General features: G+C 36.6%; 1 protein-coding gene across 4 annotated transcripts in view; it reads left to right on the forward strand.

Annotated features, from left to right (window-relative positions):
- AP3D1 (adaptor related protein complex 3 subunit delta 1) overlaps positions 1–19,031 on the forward strand; it is a 158,257-nt gene that overhangs the window by 123,965 nt on the left and 15,261 nt on the right. For 2 of the 4 annotated variants that reach the window (XM_044672060.1, XM_044672041.1), the window contains exons 17-24: positions 84–225; positions 2,509–2,580; positions 6,753–6,828; positions 10,164–10,363; positions 11,164–11,237; positions 15,081–15,267; positions 17,214–17,276; positions 18,468–18,563. In XM_044672060.1, coding sequence (XP_044527995.1) covers positions 84–225; positions 2,509–2,580; positions 6,753–6,828; positions 10,164–10,363; positions 11,164–11,237; positions 15,081–15,267; positions 17,214–17,276; positions 18,468–18,563 — 910 coding nt within the window. Of the gene's footprint in view, positions 1–83; positions 226–2,508; positions 2,581–6,752; positions 6,829–10,163; positions 10,364–11,163; positions 11,238–15,080; positions 15,268–17,213; positions 17,277–17,850; positions 17,866–18,467; positions 18,564–19,031 lie in introns of all 4 variants that reach the window. The other 2 variants (XM_044672049.1, XM_044672070.1) reach the window with 2 other exon arrangements.

Here is a 19,031-nt window from a genome sequence, read left to right on the forward strand (position 1 = left end):
TTTTTGTGCCAGGATATCAGATACTCAATATCAGAAAAAGGTAATATTTTTATGTGTTACATAATTACATTGCTCTTGTTTAGTCTGGACCTAGATGCTTGGATTAATGAACCTCCTTCAGATAGTGACTCTGAAGATGAAAAACCCAAAACCATTTTCCATGATGAAGAACAAAGACATTCTAAGCATCGACAACCTGAGATTGATGAAGAGGAGTTGGCCAGGGTAAGCAAGCTACAAAATTCTTATTCATAGGCTTATATTTAATGACTTTAATTTAACAACTCATTTATTTTATTTACTTTCTTTAGAGAGCCTATAGGTTGATAGTGCTAGTATTCATTCTCATTTGAACTATAGATATATCACCAACTTTACTCAAATTGAGAAACTCTTTCCAAGCATATTTCCCCACCTTTAAAATGAGGAGGTAGACCCTAGATCAACTCTTAGACTGCTTCTAGCATTCACGTTCTGTAGTTTTGAATTTATTAACAAGTAGCATTCTGCTATGGAACTTTATATTCTTATACCAACTGAGTAATTTTCTCTAACACTCTTTCATTTTGTCACTATTTCTAAAAAAGATATTGAATTTTCTTGCTTTTATCTTTTAAATTCATTAAGAACATTTTTTAAAAATAGCTCTATATAATATAACTAAACCATTTGCTAAACAAAAATACCTTTTTTTATAGTTTTTCTGTTCGCTTTTTAACTAAATAGATGTAGTAATCTTAGTTGAGATATGAGGCCTTGTTTTGATTTTTAAATAATTCTCTTTAAGAAATACAATTCTTTCCATGTTGGCAAGAATTTAAATTGACTTTTTTTCTTACATTTCAGTCTAAAACCAAATATTAGGGTATTTGTTTGCTATGTATAATATCCTATGGCAACTGTGAAATCAGAAGCAGACAGATATCCCTATATAAGTACTGTATTGATCATAGTTTTTAGTATTAATGTACTTTGTGGAGTCCAATATTTATAGGATCTCAGATTTTATCAGAAGAGTATTCCTTCTTTTCATATAGATTCCAACCTTTGTCTCCCTTTTCTAATTCAATTTGATAACCATTTTTTAAGTGCCATTTATGTACCAAGCATTGTGCCAGGGACCAGGGTTACAGAAAAAGTGAAAACAAGTTCCTTTTTATTCAGTAAGCATTTGTTAAGTACTTTATTCTATGGCAGGCATTATGCTAGTCAATGAGCTTACATTCTACTTGAGTACACAGTTGTGTTAATACGAAATAATTTTGAGGTGAGCAAAACATTAATGGTTCTGGGAATCAGGAAAGGCTTCATGGAGGAGATAACACTTGGACTGAACTTTGAGTAGAACTAGAGATTCCTAGAAGTGAAAGTAGAGAAGGAGACCATTCTTAGGTAAGGAGGTCAGCCACTGCAAAGGAACAGAGGGACAAAATAGAATATGAGGGATGGAGACTAGGCCAATAGAGAGTCCTATTATGTGTCCAGCCTTTTAGGAATGAGCTACTCTGAATTGAGCTCTGTACTCTGAAGATGACTATACAGGCTTTTGATATACCTGTTGGAAAAATCCACTTTGACAGACTTGTCATGTTTTGGAAAATCCTTCAAGAATCTATGGTCACTTTCACACCACAATGAAGCAACAAAGTAGGCCTAGATTGAAGGATTATAGATGAAACCAGAAGTAAATTGAACTCTTCCAGATAACCATTTTGCTTTGTTCTTTCCCTTCAGAAACTTGTTCTTAGATTTATGTTGCTGAGGCTTTTCACACTAACCTTTTTTTTTTTTTAAACCCTTGTACTTCGGTGTATTGTCTCATAGGTGGAAGATTGGTAAGGGTGGGCAATGGGGGTCACGTGACTTGCCCAGGGTCACACAGCTGGGAAGTGGCTGAGGCCGGGTTTGAACCTAGGACCTCCTGTCTCTAGGCCTGACTCTCACTCCACTGAGCTACCCAGCTGTCCCTACACTAACCTATTTTTGTGTATTTTACCTTCACTTTCTTTCTAAAATAAGTGAAGAGCTCTGCCTCTCCTGAAATAATTGGTCCATTTTATAGTGCTTTATTATGCAAGGATTATTACATCTAAGGAAATAGGTCATCTAGGCAAAATAACTTTACCATAGTCACAAATGGGACTCCTCTCTAGTGCTCCCAGATCTTTGACTCCCAGCATATTCTATCATCTCTCTATGAGAAAAAAGGTTAGCAAACATGAGAGCAGGTGCCTTCACATGACATTTTATAAATGTTGGTCACATTGATTTGAACTTTATAGATTTTTCTTGTACTTTTCGTAGGGGAAAAAAACCACAGACTAGAATTTTGATTTAATTCTGAGTATGCCTTTCTTGCATCATGTTGAAAATTGAATTAATCATAGTAAGTTATGTCTAAATTAATCAGGTAAGAAACATTCCAGGTATACTTTATAATACCCTGACACTAAACTGATCTTTTGCTTGTTTGTTTCCTTACATGGCATATTTAATACTGTGTCTCAGCGCCGGGAAGCACGGAAACAGGAACAAGCCAACAATCCATTTTATATCAAAAGTTCACCATCACCTCAAAAGGTGAGTAAGAAATTGCTCTTTTAAATAAGCTTTCTGCATATAAGGCAGTGGCTAAAACTAATCCTCAGTAGTGGAATGAATATTTTCCTATTTGTTTTCTCTTTATAAGCATTTCATTTACATACATGTTGTTTGATTTTCAAATGTTCTAAACAAATTAATAGCCCTATGTTGTTTAATAACTAACAGAAATAAGGTGGCAGTTTTGTTACTTTACGGCAAAAAGCTAAAGGAAATTTTGCTAAATTTCAAACACTTAAACATTGAAATACCTTTTGTTTTATAGCTCTGTATAGAGTTATACCCAGTGTTAGTCCATATAATCTCAAATAATTTCTTTTATAAGGGTCTCCGTTTTCATTTTGTCCTAGAACTTGAGTAATTGGTTCAAGTTGTATGCAATGATCAAGCTTCTATGTTAGCCTCTCTAGAGAATAAACTATTTCACATCAGCTTCTGTCTTTCTCATTGATGATAAGTAGCTGCCCATTTTAAAGTTGCTTTGGCTAAAACTTCTTTCAAGAGCACGAGTGGGCCTAGAAGTCTTAATCTGGGGCCTTTGTTGTTGTTTTTTTTTTAAGTTGCTAACTGTATTTGAATAGAATTAGTTTGCTTTGCAATCCTAAGTATTTTTTTTTTTTTTGCATTTAAAAACATTATTCAGAGAAAAGGTTCACAAGTTTCACCAAGAAACTGTCCTAGGAATCAAAAAAGGTTAAAGACCCATGATATTGAGCCTTCAAATTCCTTTACTTCAAGAACCTTTTAGAATTATTCTGTCTCAGTCTTATTAGCAGTCTGATGAAATTGACAGCCCCTGTGGTAACCAAGAAGCTGTTAGGCTAGTTGGCTCAATCTCTTGGTTCAAATGTTTACAATGATTGTGTTATTATAGTCTCAAATCAGTAGACTGCTTATCCCCTGCTGGCATAGTGGAGTTATTACTAAGCTATATTGTACTATAACATAAATGCTTGCCTATTGCTGGGCAACCTTTCTCAGCCAGCATCTGATTAGACTCTACATTATAATTATCAATAAAATTGGCCCTGACTAGACAGTTAGCTTTGGAGCATTGCCTAGGTTGTGCCACCACCTATGTCTTCTTTCTCTTCCTTACTGTCCTATCAGTGATTGTGCTTTTACATATTCCAGAGAACTAAAAGTAGTCAAGTTGCAAGTCAGTTTCAGTTATCTTTTTTTTTTTTTTTTTTTTTTTTTAATTTTAAACCCTTTAACTTCTGTGTATTGACTTATAGGTGGAAGAGTGGTAAGGGTAGGCAATGGGGGTCAAGTGACTTACCCAGGGTCACACAGCTGGGAAGTGTCTGAGGCCGGATTTGAACCTAGGACCTCCCGTCTCTAGGCCTGGCTCTCAATCCACTGAGCTACCCAGCTGCCCCATGTTTCAGTTATCTTCTAATAGTTCCATTTAGCTCTTTAGTCCCTAAGAGTTGCAATGCATGATAGAATCTAGCTCAGTAAATTGTTCCCTCTAAACACAATGCATCTAAGTCAATATCCTTTGAAGGGGATCACATTCAAAGAAAATTGAAAAAGCCATTTGCAAGTATTCATTTCTATACTGCATGTCATAACTCAAAGCAAGTTTTACCCTTAAAATTCTACTTTAGTATTAGACTAAGCTTATGATTGCATTCACATTGATACTTCTATAATGTGCAAAAGGCAACCCATACACATTTTTATCTTGTGTCATTCTTGTCCTTGTTTTCCTGTACACCCTCTATGCAGAGTTCCACCATACTGGGACCCTTTTTCTAGGACTCTTGACATTAAGTGATTACTACTTATAGGATGCATATTCTTTATTGTTTTACATGATCACTCCACTTTTCTCATTATTTTTTTTTTACATATTTTCTGCCTAGCATTGCAAAACGTCCTTGGAAGCAAGGGACAACATATTTATGTGCAGCATTCATCTCTGTTCATTGACTTGAAATTTTGATTCTTTAGATTTTATGATTCTTAATTTTTCACAGCCATCATCAGAAGATGACTGGTGTTTATAAGCTGCTTGCCTTAGGGAGACTCTGAGGATCATTAAAAGCACTGTACAATTCCTCAAAGACAATTCATTCTGCTCTCCTTATTCAAGCCTGGTTTCAAGTCATTGTCTATCTTAGATTTGTCTGTCTAAGACATGTACTACCAACCAATTAAATAGGTCATCAGGCCAATCTTCCAACTCTGATATAATGAAGACATTAAGTAGTCTTTATTCACTTGGTTGTTTTTTTTTCCTTCAAATTATCTTAACAGTGTTATTCAACAAAATTATCTCTGTTGTGTCATTCACAGAATCTTTTATGATCCTAATCCTTTCAGGTCAATTGCTTCATTGGAGGAGAACTTTTCAGAATTCATTTTGCTCTACTGCATCACATACATGTTTATAGCCTACAGACTGTATGCACAGTAGAGTCTTGTATTCCCTGCACTGTTTAGTTATTTGTGTGACTGTTGAAATGGAGTTGGCTATGGAATATCCTTTGTGAAAGCTTGCCTTTTACCTTCTTATATTGTCATTAGAGATGCTTTTGATATTTGTGTAAATTATTTTCAAAAAGATTTTATAGAAATGAGAAATTTAGAATCTGCATTGTAGTTATTTAATATCTTATTGGTTACCTTTTTTTTTAAAACCGTTACCTTCTGTCTTAGAACCAATACTGTGTATTGGTTCTAAGGCAGAAGAATGGTAAGGGCTAGGCAATGGGGGTTAAGTGACTTGCCCAAGTCACATAGCTACTCTGAGGCCAGATTTGAACCCATGACCTCCTGTCTCTAGGCCTAGCTGTCAATCTACTGAGCCAACTAGCTGCCTCCTGGTTACCTTCTTAATATAGTAATAATATCCATGAATTTATCTAATAAATTAATTTTCATCAATAAAATTCACATAGAATTTAAGGTTTACAAATCTTAAATTCCTATATACATTATTTCATATGTTCCTCAGGGTAAGCAGGGGCAACATGGAGCAGTGAAATAACAAATTTTGAGTCAGAATAATTGGGTTTGATTTGACCGTGGTTAGGTCACTAACTTTATAGCCTCAGTAAAATCAGTTATATATTCCTCATCAGTATAATAGGAGGTTGTACAAGATGACCTACAAGGTTTTTTTTTTAGCTCTGGATCTGTAATCTTGTGAATAACCCTGTGTGACAGATACTCTTTGTGTGTGTATGTTGTAATCATGGAAATGACAGGGTGGAATTCCTGCAAGATACAGGGTCAAGCCTCACCCAGAGTCTCTCAACCCAGAATTCCAGGGGGGGGGGCCCCCAAGAGAACTCTGGGTGAGGCTTGACCCTGTATCTTGCAGGAATTCCACCCTGCCATTTCCATGATACAATATGTATCTTACTTTGTTTTGTTTTTTAAGGTATTTTATAGATGAAGGAACTAAAACACAGAAAGGTGTCTTTTCTCTTAACCATAGTAATACACAGAGGAAATTTCAGAGTGATCTTATTTGAAATCCTTTTGCTCTGACTAAAAGTCCTGCTCTCTCTTTGCATTGCCATTTGGTATCTTCAGTCCTCTCACAGAGCTTGACAGTCATTCAGGCCTGTGGATATATATCTCTTTGTGTACAAACTTTTTAAGAATCCCAAATGCAAGACTTGCCATTCCTATTATATTTTCATCTTGTTCCAATTTATCAGATTTGGATCTTGGTTCATTACCTAATTATCCTTTCCAGCTTTGTGTTTTCTGAAGCTAACCATGCTTTCTGTGCCTAATATGTAAAAGAGCTTCATGATATACATTTACATTAACTTTTATGATTGTCATCTTTTCTCAAAATAAAGCTCTCCATATATTCTAACATCATACTTATTCAGAGACTCCCATTTTTCATGATATCCTTCAGTCAGTTCTTTTAGGGTTCAACTTAATCATTAAAGAATACTCCCCTCTTATCATCTGTGTGATTGGTTCTATCTAAGTTTCTATGGCTCTAGATGTTAAGGGAATAATAGGCTTGGGTATGCAAACATATTCAGCTTTATTTGCTTGATGTCCTAATGACATCAAGATTTGTCCTTTATCTTTGTACAAAATTAAGTAATGTTATACTTATTGCTTAGTCAAGTTGGTTTTCAATAATAATGTTTTTGAAATTTTAACTTTTCTAGCGATATCAGGACACTCCTGGAGTTGAGCACATACCTGTGGTCCAGATTGATCTCTCAGTTCCCTTGAAAGTTCCAGGTAAAGAATTAAGTTCAATATTTTCAGAAACTGGAATGTCTATTTCTTCCTTGATGCCAAAACCAGATTCATATGAAGGTCCCTCTCCTAATTCCAAGGTCACAAATGAAACTTTATTTTAGAAGAGTTACTAAGAAGACAATGACATAAAAAAACTACCCATGCTAATCAACTTAATTTCCTAATAAGGTGAAATAGGTGTAATAAATGAAAGTAAAATTATTAAATGTAAAACTTTAAAAAAGAGTATGGTCACCATTTATAAAATTAACTATTAAGTCAGGAGTCTGTTGATAGTTCTAACAATTAAGGTTTTAATAAAAATGGAAATATAGAAAAAAGGGAAGTGTAGGAAAGGGACAGCAAATAGCACCTCTCTAAAATAATACACTTAGCCGAATCAGGAAGCAAGCCAAGCTGCCAAAGTCCACAAAAAAACCCTGGAGCGCACAGCAGGCACCAGATCTCCTGTTCCAGACCATCTTCTATTGCCATGCTAACCCAGAAAGAGCGAGAGAGAGCGCATCCAGCCCCACACCTTTTATCCTCCGTGCCCGTACGTCCCACAATGTATGCACACAAAATGAGATGGGGGGCAGGAAAAGCTGGGTCAGACGAGCCTGGGAATGAATTCTATCTACACAAAGGAAAGGAGTTATGTAGTGATAACATTTCTGGAGAGACAACATATAGATAGTGAATTTTGCGCCTCCAGAATTGGAAAGACCTGAGTTAAGTTCATCCCCTGGTATGCTGACCTTAGGAATGACGCTGAATTAAACTCTCATTCATACCCTCTTGTACCCTCTCCCCTCACTCCCCCAAATTAAAACTATCAATTACAGAGCTGCTACAGATTTGCATTGACTTACTAGCAATTCCTTCTACCAATGAAGGCATAAGACTCTAAAAAAAGTTTCCAAGCAACAGAATTTCCCCCTTGGAAGGCTATATGGCAGTCATTATTTGGATTCCCGGGCTAATCAGGATTTCAGAAGGCAACAAAGTGTGCCTTAAATTGTTAGAGGTGAAGCCCAGTTGCCCAGAGTTATAGAAAACAGAATTTGTAGATTTTATTTTATATATATATATATATATATATATATATATATATATATAAAGGGAGGGAGAATTACATTTCTTTGGAGGACTGAGTTCAGCAAGGAAGCAAGTTCAGCTCAGAAAGGAATTTCCCACCTGTCTTTTTTCATTAATATATTGTCAACAGAATACTGAGAAATATTTTAAGGCTTCACTGTTAGGAATTGCAACTTCCTTGGCAAAATGCACAGAACACCAGAGGCCTTCAGTGCCAAATCCTGTGAAAAGAGATTAAGGCCAAGATGAACTTCTTTACTTCCCAAAAGGTTGAACAGTAAATAATCTTTGTCTCTCTCCTAGTTTGATACTGTCCTTTGTATATACTGGGCCCTTAATGAATGATTGAATTAATAATTCACTAATTGATTCTCATTGCCAGAATTTGTTCAAGTGCTAAAAATCATTTCACAAACTCACTACTGTGAGTGATAAATATTATAACAGTATTTATTTTTGGTAAAATTATTCTTTTATTCTCAGTATGATTTTTGAGCCATGTAAATTTTTAACAAACTCTGAGGTCACTATCATTTTTTTCTGGAGTCATAATGGGTGATAATGTTTGGCAACTTTTAATGATTACTGCTAGAAAGGTGAATAAAGGCTATAATAAGAGGTTGGCACTAATGAATATTGATTTAATTCTTTTGAATCTTTATTTAATTTGAATTTTAGGTTTACATATTTACTGGTTTTATGTTGTTAAAGAATTTTATCTGAGAAACTACACCTTCAGGTTAAAATGGTGCCATTGTGGTAGCCAGGGCAGGATTTGAGTCCTGCTCCCCTCCCCCTGACCCCTGCTGTCTATTTTAACTAGCAAAGGGGCCATGATTTGCTGACTCCTACTAGATCATGTAAGTGATTCTCATTGTCTTTGTCTCTCAACTCTCTCCTGTATCTTTTGGCCCAAAGGGAATATCATAAACTGTCATAGACTGTCAGAGTTGGAAGGGACCTTTTTATGTGAAACACAGTGTCAGAGCTTCAAAGAATCTTAGAAAATAGATCATGAAATTTTAGTGTTGAAAAGTACTTTAGAGATTATCTGACTTACCCTATCACTTCATATAATGTTTGTTTGAAAGAAATAAGAACTTTAGGAGGCTTTTGGGTGGACAAAATGGAGTAGGAAGTTAGGGTACCTTGAAAGATGAAGTAAATCACGTGGGAATGACATTCAGATTCTTCATATATTTCATACATATTAAAAAATTGACATAAACTCTTTCCTTTTTTGCCACTGACCTAGGTAGTACCTTGGGTCCCTTCTACATCTAATATTTATGAATGTTATTATCACAGCTACTCACAAAGGAGTTGATGATGAGAGCACCCAACAAATGTTATAACAGGGTCTTATCACTAGAAATGCTTTCTCCTGTGCTCTTCAGTTCTCAAGATAAAAGCCTTTCCTGCATTACAAAGTTGTAACTAAGAGCAGACCTACTACATCTTGACTCAGAGCAGGAAAGGAAGTTCAGTAAATTTGTCTTCAGCACCTGTGTGAAGCACTACTGATATAAAGATGAATGAGGCATGGCAGCTAGGTCACTCAGTGGATAGAGCCTAGCCTGGACACAGGAAGGACCTACATTCAAATATGGCCTCAGACACTTCCTAGCTGTGGGACCCTGAGCAAGTCATTTAACCCCCATCACTTAGCTCTTACCACTTTTCTACTTTGGAACCAAATTATAATATTGATTCTAAGATGGAAAGTAAGGGTTTTTAAAAAAAAATGAATAAGGCAGTCCTTTTTGGAAAATGTCTATAGTGGGGGGCAGGGAGGAGGTATGGAAATAAATATACAAGTAACTATACCAGGGAGAGAAGGCCCACTCTAAGACCAGGAAAAATATTGAGGAAAGAGAAAATACTTTTACCTCTAATGGTGGTGTCAAAATCTTCTTCCCATAGGAACTGCCACTTGTAGTGGTTCTTGAAAGAAGGAATGGACTTAAAGAGATAGAAGGAGAAGTGAGGGATAGTGAGGGCTGGACTATAGCATATGGTAGTGCCATGCCACCACCTCCTCACAAACAAGTGCACATGTACCCCTTCCCCTCCAACATAGAAGAGATTGGGAACTGGAAATAAACGCTTCTATATCATCTCTGTTTCTTTCCTTTACCATTGCTATCAGGAAAACTTTGTGGGTCACTATTCTTGAAATTGGTGTCTTAACAGGCTCTGAGCCCCACCACTTATAATAATAATTGTATCCTCTGTAGGTATTCCTATGTCAGACCAGTATGTAAAGCTTGAAGAAGAACGGAGACATAAACAAAAACTTGAGAAAGACAAGAAAAAGAAAAAGCAAAAAAAGGAAAAGAAAGGCAAGCATCGCCGACACAACTCACTTCACACAGAAAGTGATGAAGACATAGCCCCTGCACAGCAGGTGGATATCATCACTGAAGAGATGCCTGAGGTTAGTGTCCCACATGCCCCTCCCCCTACCACACTGCCCTCTCTTTTCCTTGCTTTTATACTGTAATCATCTTTCCTGGGTAAGGCTCAGAGGTAACCTATTCATAGCATAGCTGGCTTTTCCCAGGTCTGTGTTTCTGTAGCCTCCCCTAGAGTCACCATTGCCTGAGGTCCTGACTTCTCTTCCGGAACAGGACCCTGTTAAATGACATTGGTCTGCCACTTCTGCTTTCTTTCTATTTTGACATCTTTAAGGGGAGAAAACACTGAACCAGAGGCATGAAACCTAACAATTAAGCAATGAGTCAATTGTGATTGGTAACAAACTTATATCACACCTTTTGACTAAGCAACATAGCTTCCTCCTCCATTGCCTTCTGCTGCATCACTAATATTTTAACGTACATTTCATTCAGTAATTTTTACATTGAAGATATATAGTATATATGGGGCATTGCTTAAGCTATAATTAAATTTGTTTTTAGTAGTTTCTTGTCTTAAATCATATGGTCAGAATATCCATTTTTGGGTCTCAGCAGTAAATTCTGCTGCCCTAATATGTATAGGTTTCTTGAGCACCACAGTAGAATCTTTTCTTCTAAGTATGCATTTGGAAGTGTAAGCTATAACTGGCTAGACAGCTTTCAGCCTTTTTACATAAAATTAGAGTTGTAAGCTATCTTCTCATTAGGGCTTCTTGGGTTCTAAAGTTATTCCCATTTAGAATGGATGGTTTCTGTGTAAACAGACAGGCTCTCTTTTATTTCTCTCCCCTAATTCTCCCTTTTCCCCCATCCCTAGAATGCACTTCCAAGTGATGAAGATGACAAAGATCCCAATGATCCCTATAAGGCCCTGGACATAGATTTGGATAAGTAAGTAAATTGAATTCTTTGGTTTTTTGCCTTTTGGTTGAAATGCTTCTGAAAGTATAGCAAACACTTATGTTATTTAGGGGCTTTCATGGTGAGGAACGTTAAACATTGAATCATAGACAGTAGTTATAAGAATCATTAGGGGACCATCTGGATCAGCTGGTCTAATCTCTTTGTTCAGGGATGATTCCCCTCTGCAATATCCATAGTCTTTGGCCTATACTCACCATCTAACAAGGTACACTCCATTCCATTTTCTGACATCCTCAGTATTTGGAAATCTACTTTTGATTTTCAACCAATTGTGAAATGTTGCCATCTAGAACAAAGCAGAATAAGCTTCCTCATTCTTCTGTGTGGCAGCTCTCTAAAAATTTAAAAATCATGATTATGAACTCACTTAATCTTAGCTTCTCTAGGATAAAACATCTTAATTTTTTTAGTTAGTTTTCACAGGGTATGGTTTTAAAATCTGCTTGTCATCCTAGTTGGAGCAACTAGGTGGCACATTGCATAATGCCAGGCCTGGCATCAGAAGGACTTCTCTTTCTGAGTTCAGGTCTGGCCTAAGACACAAACTCTGTAGCCTCAGGCAATTCACTTAACCCTGTTTGTCTCAGTTTCCTCAACTGTAAAATGAGTTGGAGAAGGAAATGGTAAACCACTCCAATATCTTTGACAGGAAAACCCCAAATGAGATTACAAAGAGTCAAACATGATTGAAAAATGACTGAACATCATCTTTTTTGTTGTTCTCTGTATATGGTCTGGTCCAACATATCCTATGTGTTCCTTTCTAAAAAACGTACCCAAAATGAACTCAGGTGTCCATCCTAGTGAGTTAGGAAACTTTCAAGTTTTTCCCATTATATAATGAGAGCATTCATTGGTTGCTTTATTTTTTGTTTGCTGTTTTACTTTTTTAAAAAGTTATCATAACAGTTCTTTGATTGAGCCTGGTGACCTCCATGAGATTTTCCTATGTACAGTATAGATTTATCAACCAACCCACTTTGGGCCAAACCTAAGAGAATGAAACTCTGAGGTTTCTTCCCCTGAGGTTTTGTTGGGTATCTTAGATCTGTGTCCCAAGCTGCGCCCCTCCATTCCAGTATCTCAGATAGTTTAGAGTGATACAGAGCCCAGGCTGATAGTGTCCTGTCTCAATAGAGCAGGTGTTTAAAGGTGGCCTTCAAGAAAATCCTAGTCAGGGAACTGGTTTTCATAATAATCCTGATAAATAGGTGCTTTTATCATTATCCACATTTTACAGGTGAGCAAACTGAGACTAGGAAAGATTAATTGATTTGCCTGTGGTCTTAAAGCTAATAAATATGTTGGTTGGGAACTCTAAACATGGAAACTCCTTCCATCAGTTGAGATCAGCAACTCCTTTGTAACTTGTGTTCTTAAAGGATTCCTTGGGATGACTGAGAGGCTAAGTGATTTGCCCTTGACTGTATCAGTGTATCAGATTCTTCCAGACTTCCCAGCCAGCACTGTGTTCTCTCCGGCATCTTGCCTCTTGTGGAAACCTTAAAACACTATAGAAATGGCAGAATTATTTACCTGAGCACCTTATTCCTGGGTTATTAGTGTTCTTTTCTTCCCCTTTTTTGTCCCAAGAACAGATACAAACAGATACAAAACTGACATCTTTGGCATGGACTGTAAACCAAGAAAGAAGTTTAAAGCTAACTTCTCATAATAGTTTGGAAAATATTTCTTTTAAGTTTGTTTTGGTTCTGTGATCTTCCTAAAAAAAGTCCTATAGTAGGGGAATCTGTGATGAATAGCAGTGTCATTCTCAGTTTGTCAGTTCTGATACTAGCTTTATTATTGCACCAGATGTGATGAATAGAAATTTTTCTATTTAGTGTTAACAACTGCTATTGGTTTGCTAGGCTTAAAAAATGTTTCTCTCATAATAGTAGCTTTCACAAAAGTCAGAGCCACTTTACTGATGGGATATTTCTCTTGAAATAACAAAGCTTTTTTCAGCCATTCATTGAAAAATAACTTGCTTAGCACTTAAGCATCCTGGTAGGGAGGAATAAAGCCATAGGCCTAATGGCCCATTTTTTGCAACAAGATTGCAGGTTGCTTCAGGCCACCATTTTTCTATTTGTTTATAGTGGATAAATTTATGGAAAATCCTGGTTTACACATGGGGAATGAGTAGGTCCTAGCTTTACCCAGCTTCTCCATTTAAAGACAATTCTGCATTCCTGGTTCTCTACCAGGCAGAAGATGGGAACTCTTTTAAAGCACTCTTTCATCCTAAATTGCTTGTTCATAATCATAATCCTTTCCTACTTTTCAGTTGCCTGATGTGGAAATTGCCAGAGAATCATAGCTTTGGATTAGAAATTAATAGCATCAGTAAGATCCTTAAACAGTAAATGTCCTTGAAGTGCCATACAAAGGTAGAACCCAAAGATAAGTTTATGGGAAATCTCATATTAGAATTATCTCTAAATTAAATGATGTTCCAAGTTGAAAATGCTTGGTTCTTCATACTGTATCTGTCCATTCTCTTCCCATCTCTTCAAACCCATTGGCCCCTGTCTGTCCGTCACTTGTTCTCATAATCTCTGTCCTCTTTCTCTTTCTCTCTGCTCACATTGCCATGTCTGTCTCACACTCACATGCAGTCTGGTTTCAGGGAAGCCTCCCAGGTAAGATATCCCAGTATTTCAGCATTCTTTGAAAAGATTGGTTTGTTGCCCCCAAAGCAGTGTTGTACAGCTTCCTAGGATCACACGTGGTCTTATCACAGCAGAACCTGAACTGTGGCAGCCACTTGTTCTTAGTGATTTTTCTCATGTGATAGAAGTCTTCTAGAAGGCTAAGCATATTATAGTTCTGCTGCTACTTATTAGTTAAACTACCAAGTGATCCTTGGGAGTTTACTGTGTTTTAAAGTCAAATTAGAACAGGCTTCCTTCTGCCCTCCTTACTAGCTGACACTAAAATACTAAATGATACTCAAATTTAATTTAAATTTGAATTTAAACTATATTAATGCTAACCTGAAGGTTTAAAATTTTGAATTGTCTGACAAATCTGAAGAGTACGAAATGGGCCTACCTCAGCTTTATCTTTGTGATACAAGCTGTCTCAGTGTTTATTTTTAAATGCAAAACTATAAACTTAGAGAAAAAGAGTATAATTCTGAGGGTCTGTCTGCATGGTATATGGAGGTTAGATTAGAAGGCCAAGTGGTGATTAATACCACCCACCACTGCTTCTACAGATAGATGATTGATAAATTGGGGGAGATGGGAATCTTATTTCTAAATCATTCTAATCTCCAGGCTTGAGAAAAAAAAAATACTAGTCTCTCCTCTGTTTGTAGGCATAGCTGTCTTATCCATCTGGTAAGGATCTAATGAGTTGCTATATAGCTTGCTTTGTATGGCAATTTGTGTTATCTCAAGTTTTAAGTTTTTCCTCTTCTATATCCTCATGGCTTTAAGGATAATGTGGCTTATGAGGCTCTAACAGCGTGTGTTTGTGTTCCCATACTGTTTCTCTTGAAAATGTTGTTTGATCTGCAAGTACTTTTACTATCTTCAAGTGAGTTGATAAGGTTAATAGGGTTAAAAAAAAAAAAATACAGTCTGGAGTTTTTAAAATGCATGCAGGAAGAAAGCAGTCTCTGTCAGTGCCCAAAAGATTCCCTTTGGAACCCTGAGTATGTACATGTCACAAGTTCTGGTGAATAAATGGGATTTCTAAGCAATATCTGTTTCATTAGAAAACACATTTTAGAGAAACTAGTGAATGTTCTGGGAATTAGAATGGTCTCTGTCACCAAATATTGCCCTTTTTTCTTTTAAGGCCCTTAGCAGATAGTGAAAAACTACCAGTCCAAAGACATAGAAATGCAGAAACCCCAAAATCCCCTGAAAAAGAAGAAATTCCTGTGATAGAAAAGAAGAGCAAAAAACCCAAAAAGAAAGAGAAGAAACACAAAGAAAAAGAGAGAGAAAAAGAAAAGAAAAAAGAGAAAGGAAAAGATAAAAAGGTAATTCTTGCTAGTTTCTTGCTATTTTGAACACTAAACTCTTTGAGGGCAGGAGCTATGTCTTCCTGATTTATATTTTCTCCTAGTACCTGGTATGCCTGGATTCTCCCACAGGCTGAGTCATGGTGGAATGGTGGGTTGGGGGAAGGAGGGCAGGAAAAGGAAGAGTAAGGATATAAGGCTTATGTTCTCTGGGCCTTGTTTTTATTATCCATAACTTTGTATTACCTACCTCAGAGAGCTGTGTTGAAGAAAGTATTTTGTAAACTTTGCAGTGTTATAGAAACGTGAGCTGCAGTTATAAATCATGAATATTTTGTTTATAATACTTGTGAGGCTGCCTCTGCCTTATAACTTGTTTATGAAGAATCAAGTATTGGCTGCAATTTTCCAAATTGTTCTTGACTCAGAAGTGAATTTGTGGGATTTGCTTTAGTTAAATCTCTTCAGGTCTTTCTGAGTTAAATAACAGCATGATGCTCTCAGAGAATTGATCCTTGCCACAATCCACCAGGCTAGAAAGGCTTCAAATAAAGACCAAGAGCAAACTGTAATCCTGTCCAAGGAAGCTTATCACTGGAAAGGTAGTCACTGGCTTATGAATTTTGGGTGGATCATGGCAGCCCAGGATGCTGATTTTTAAAAAATACAGAATTTTAGATCATCCTCATCTCTTTCTGTATTGACAATAGCAGGATGGTGGAGAGAGGGGTACAGAGGGTCATGGGAGTTTAACATGGACAAGCTTTGGAGGCTTTCAAGTCCAACAAGCTCTTTTTACAGTTAAGGAAACTGAGGCCCAGAGAGGAAAAGTGACTTATCCGAGGTCATCTAGGAATTAAGTTGCTTTACAATTTGAACCTACTTTTTTTTTTGAGTCTTTTACTCAAAATCTATTGCTCTTTCCAGCACACCACATTATATTATTATCAACTATTACTGACATGAAAGAAAAGACATTAATGACTTTAAAAAAGTTGAGCTGGTCATATAGTTGAGGTTAAAGAATAATCATCAGACAACCTAAATGCTGAACTGGTTATTGCTGAAACATTGAATAAAACAGTGCTGAACCAGAGGAGGGCTTCCAGTGCACTCAGTGGCTCCTCTGAAGGACGTATAAAAGAAGAACATGGGCAAAAACTGCCCAACATAGGAGGGCACAGAGGAGTAGCAATCTCTACCAGTAAAGAAGTTATATCCATACCATTCAGATCAGAGACTCATTGAAGCATCTCCCACATTTCATGTTTCATTAGATGTTGATTCTCAGTGAATCACCAGACTGTCATCTCTGGTTACAACTTTCTTAGAAACTTGTATATCTATAATCTTGAGAGACATCTTTCCTTTAAGGCTCTGTTTTGTTGTAACAAACAGCTAAATGCTATTTTTAAACTCTACCCTTTTATTTGTTAGTGAGTTTCATGAACAAAATGAACCAAGTCCACTTTGGCAGTCTCATTGTTAATTAAGGTAGATGTCGGGAAGTTAAGCGAAGTGTTTTATGAAAATAATGCGTCCAGAATTGCAACCTGAGTTACCAAGAACAGAACCCAGGCAATAAAGGAGGTTATGACTAAGTATTTCTTTTTCTTTACCCTCCTTCCCCCTTTCCTTTGCCAGTCCAGGCAGGGAACAGGAACCACCACTTTAGTTTGTTGAAAGAGAAAAATGAAAGGAATATAGGGAAATCTTTAGAGATAGTGGGCAACAAAGATGCACTCTTCTACTAAGGAGTCCAGATAAAGAGATGTTTTTAATTTAGGAAATAGATAGGAACATAGCCAAACAATTATCTTCTGCCTTTTTCTCCATTCTAGTAAATCATGTCTTAATAGGATATGAGAGAAAAAAAGCCAAGTAATTTATTACTCCATATATTTAAAAAAGTCACACCATGATCTTATTTTTCTTGCTGAAACCTCACTTCTTCTTTATTTAAGGGGGAAGACTTGGACTTCTGGCTTTCCACTGCTCCTCCACCTGCCTCCACAGCACAGTCATCTGTAAGTGTACATATCCTAGAATGGCCCTTCAAAGATAAAAGACCATACTCTCTTAGATTTGTCTCAAGAAGGAGAGCTAATATAGTTCTGTCTGGAAATGACTGGCAGTATCAGTGACTCCATTGAATTGTCAGGAAGTTCACTATATTCCCTGGGCAAGTGTTCCTCTAGAATTGTGTAACTTTAAAAGGAAGCCAGACTGGTGCACAGAGGCAAGGAGGTCCATTTGGATGGCACAAGCCATATATCTATAGATGGGTATTATTGCTGCCACTTATATCAAGAAGTACCTTTTAAGCTGGACACTTCTTCTTGGTTATCTTTGCCCTATTGGTCACTTCTAAATTAAGTTCTTTCAGCCATTTGATGTTTTTTCCTTCCATTTATGATCCATTTATTAAATAAATTTTTTAATCAAATTAATTCAAACAATTAATTAAATAAATAATTGAACAAAATTTTTAGTAAATGGTTCATTTATTAAAAAATCCATGAACCAGGAGCAGCTGGGTGCCTCAGTGGATTGAGAGTCAGGCCTAAAGATGGGAGGTCCTAGGTTCAAATCTAGATTCAGACACTTCCTAGCTGTGTGATCCTGGGCAAGTCACTTAACCCCCATTGCCTAGCCCTTAGCACTCTTCTTACACAGTATTGATTCCAAGGCAGACAGTAAGGGTTTAAAAAATATATATCTATGAATCCTTGGTTTCATATTTCAAATCTTCTTCTAAATATTAAAGTGTATTTGCCATCAAGGTATTTTTCCCAAAATTTATGTTGTCTTAGATGTCTTTGTTTTGGTCTTTGAGAAGAAAGACCTTGATCATCTTTTAAATTTCCCCTTGGTATTTCACAAGGTGATGGGCACATAAGTGCTTACTAAGTATTGATTTGAATTAATTATTTCTACCTCTTCAGCCAAAGATAATCACAGTTGAAAGGAAGAGGTATGAAAACCTAACTTTCACATTCACTGTTGAACACGGAACTGCTGCTAACTTAGCAATTATTTGAAGTATATAAAACCAAAGAGTGAAACTCCAGGCCATTAAGGGGTAGTGGTTTAGCTTTGTTTGACACAGGAGGAAATAGTGCTTCCTGAAACTATTGTGCTTTCCTTGTGGGTGTTTATATGTGCTTGTTTATATGTGAGTCATTTGGTTAAAACTAACATTTTGTCCCCTTTTGCAGATGGAACCCAGTGTAAATACAGTTATGGCTGTGGCTGAAGGCTATGAGGAGCCTAAAAAAGAAGAGAGAGAAGATGAAGATGAGGATGAAGAAAAAGTAAGCAAACACCAAGACTGTGGAAGGGCTCTTTGACTTATGAACTCTGATCAACACAATGACCAACCACAATTGTGGAAGACCCATGAAGAAGCATGTTATCCCCCTCCTGAGACATCTTGGTCTCAGGGTACAAGTCAAAAATGGATTTTTTTTGGACACAGCCAATTGGGAGAAAAAGGAAATTTTTTTTTGTTAATTTTTAAAAATTCTTATTTAAAAAAAAAGATAATGACCTCAAAATAAATAGACAATAATAAATAAATAATAATAATGGATAGCAAATCACTTAACCCTGTTTGCCTCAGTTCCTTATCTGTAAAATGAAGTGGAGAAGGAAATGGCAAACCACTCTAGTATCTTTGCCTAGAAAACCTCAAGTGGAGTCACAGAGAATCATACATACATGATTGAAAAACAACTAAACAAAAAATGGTTGGATGGTAGACTAATATAACTCTTACAAAG

The sequence above is a fragment of the Gracilinanus agilis genome, chromosome 1 (assembly GCF_016433145.1).
Source record: "Gracilinanus agilis isolate LMUSP501 chromosome 1, AgileGrace, whole genome shotgun sequence".
In the NCBI taxonomy this organism is placed as follows: Eukaryota; Metazoa; Chordata; class Mammalia; order Didelphimorphia; family Didelphidae; genus Gracilinanus; species Gracilinanus agilis.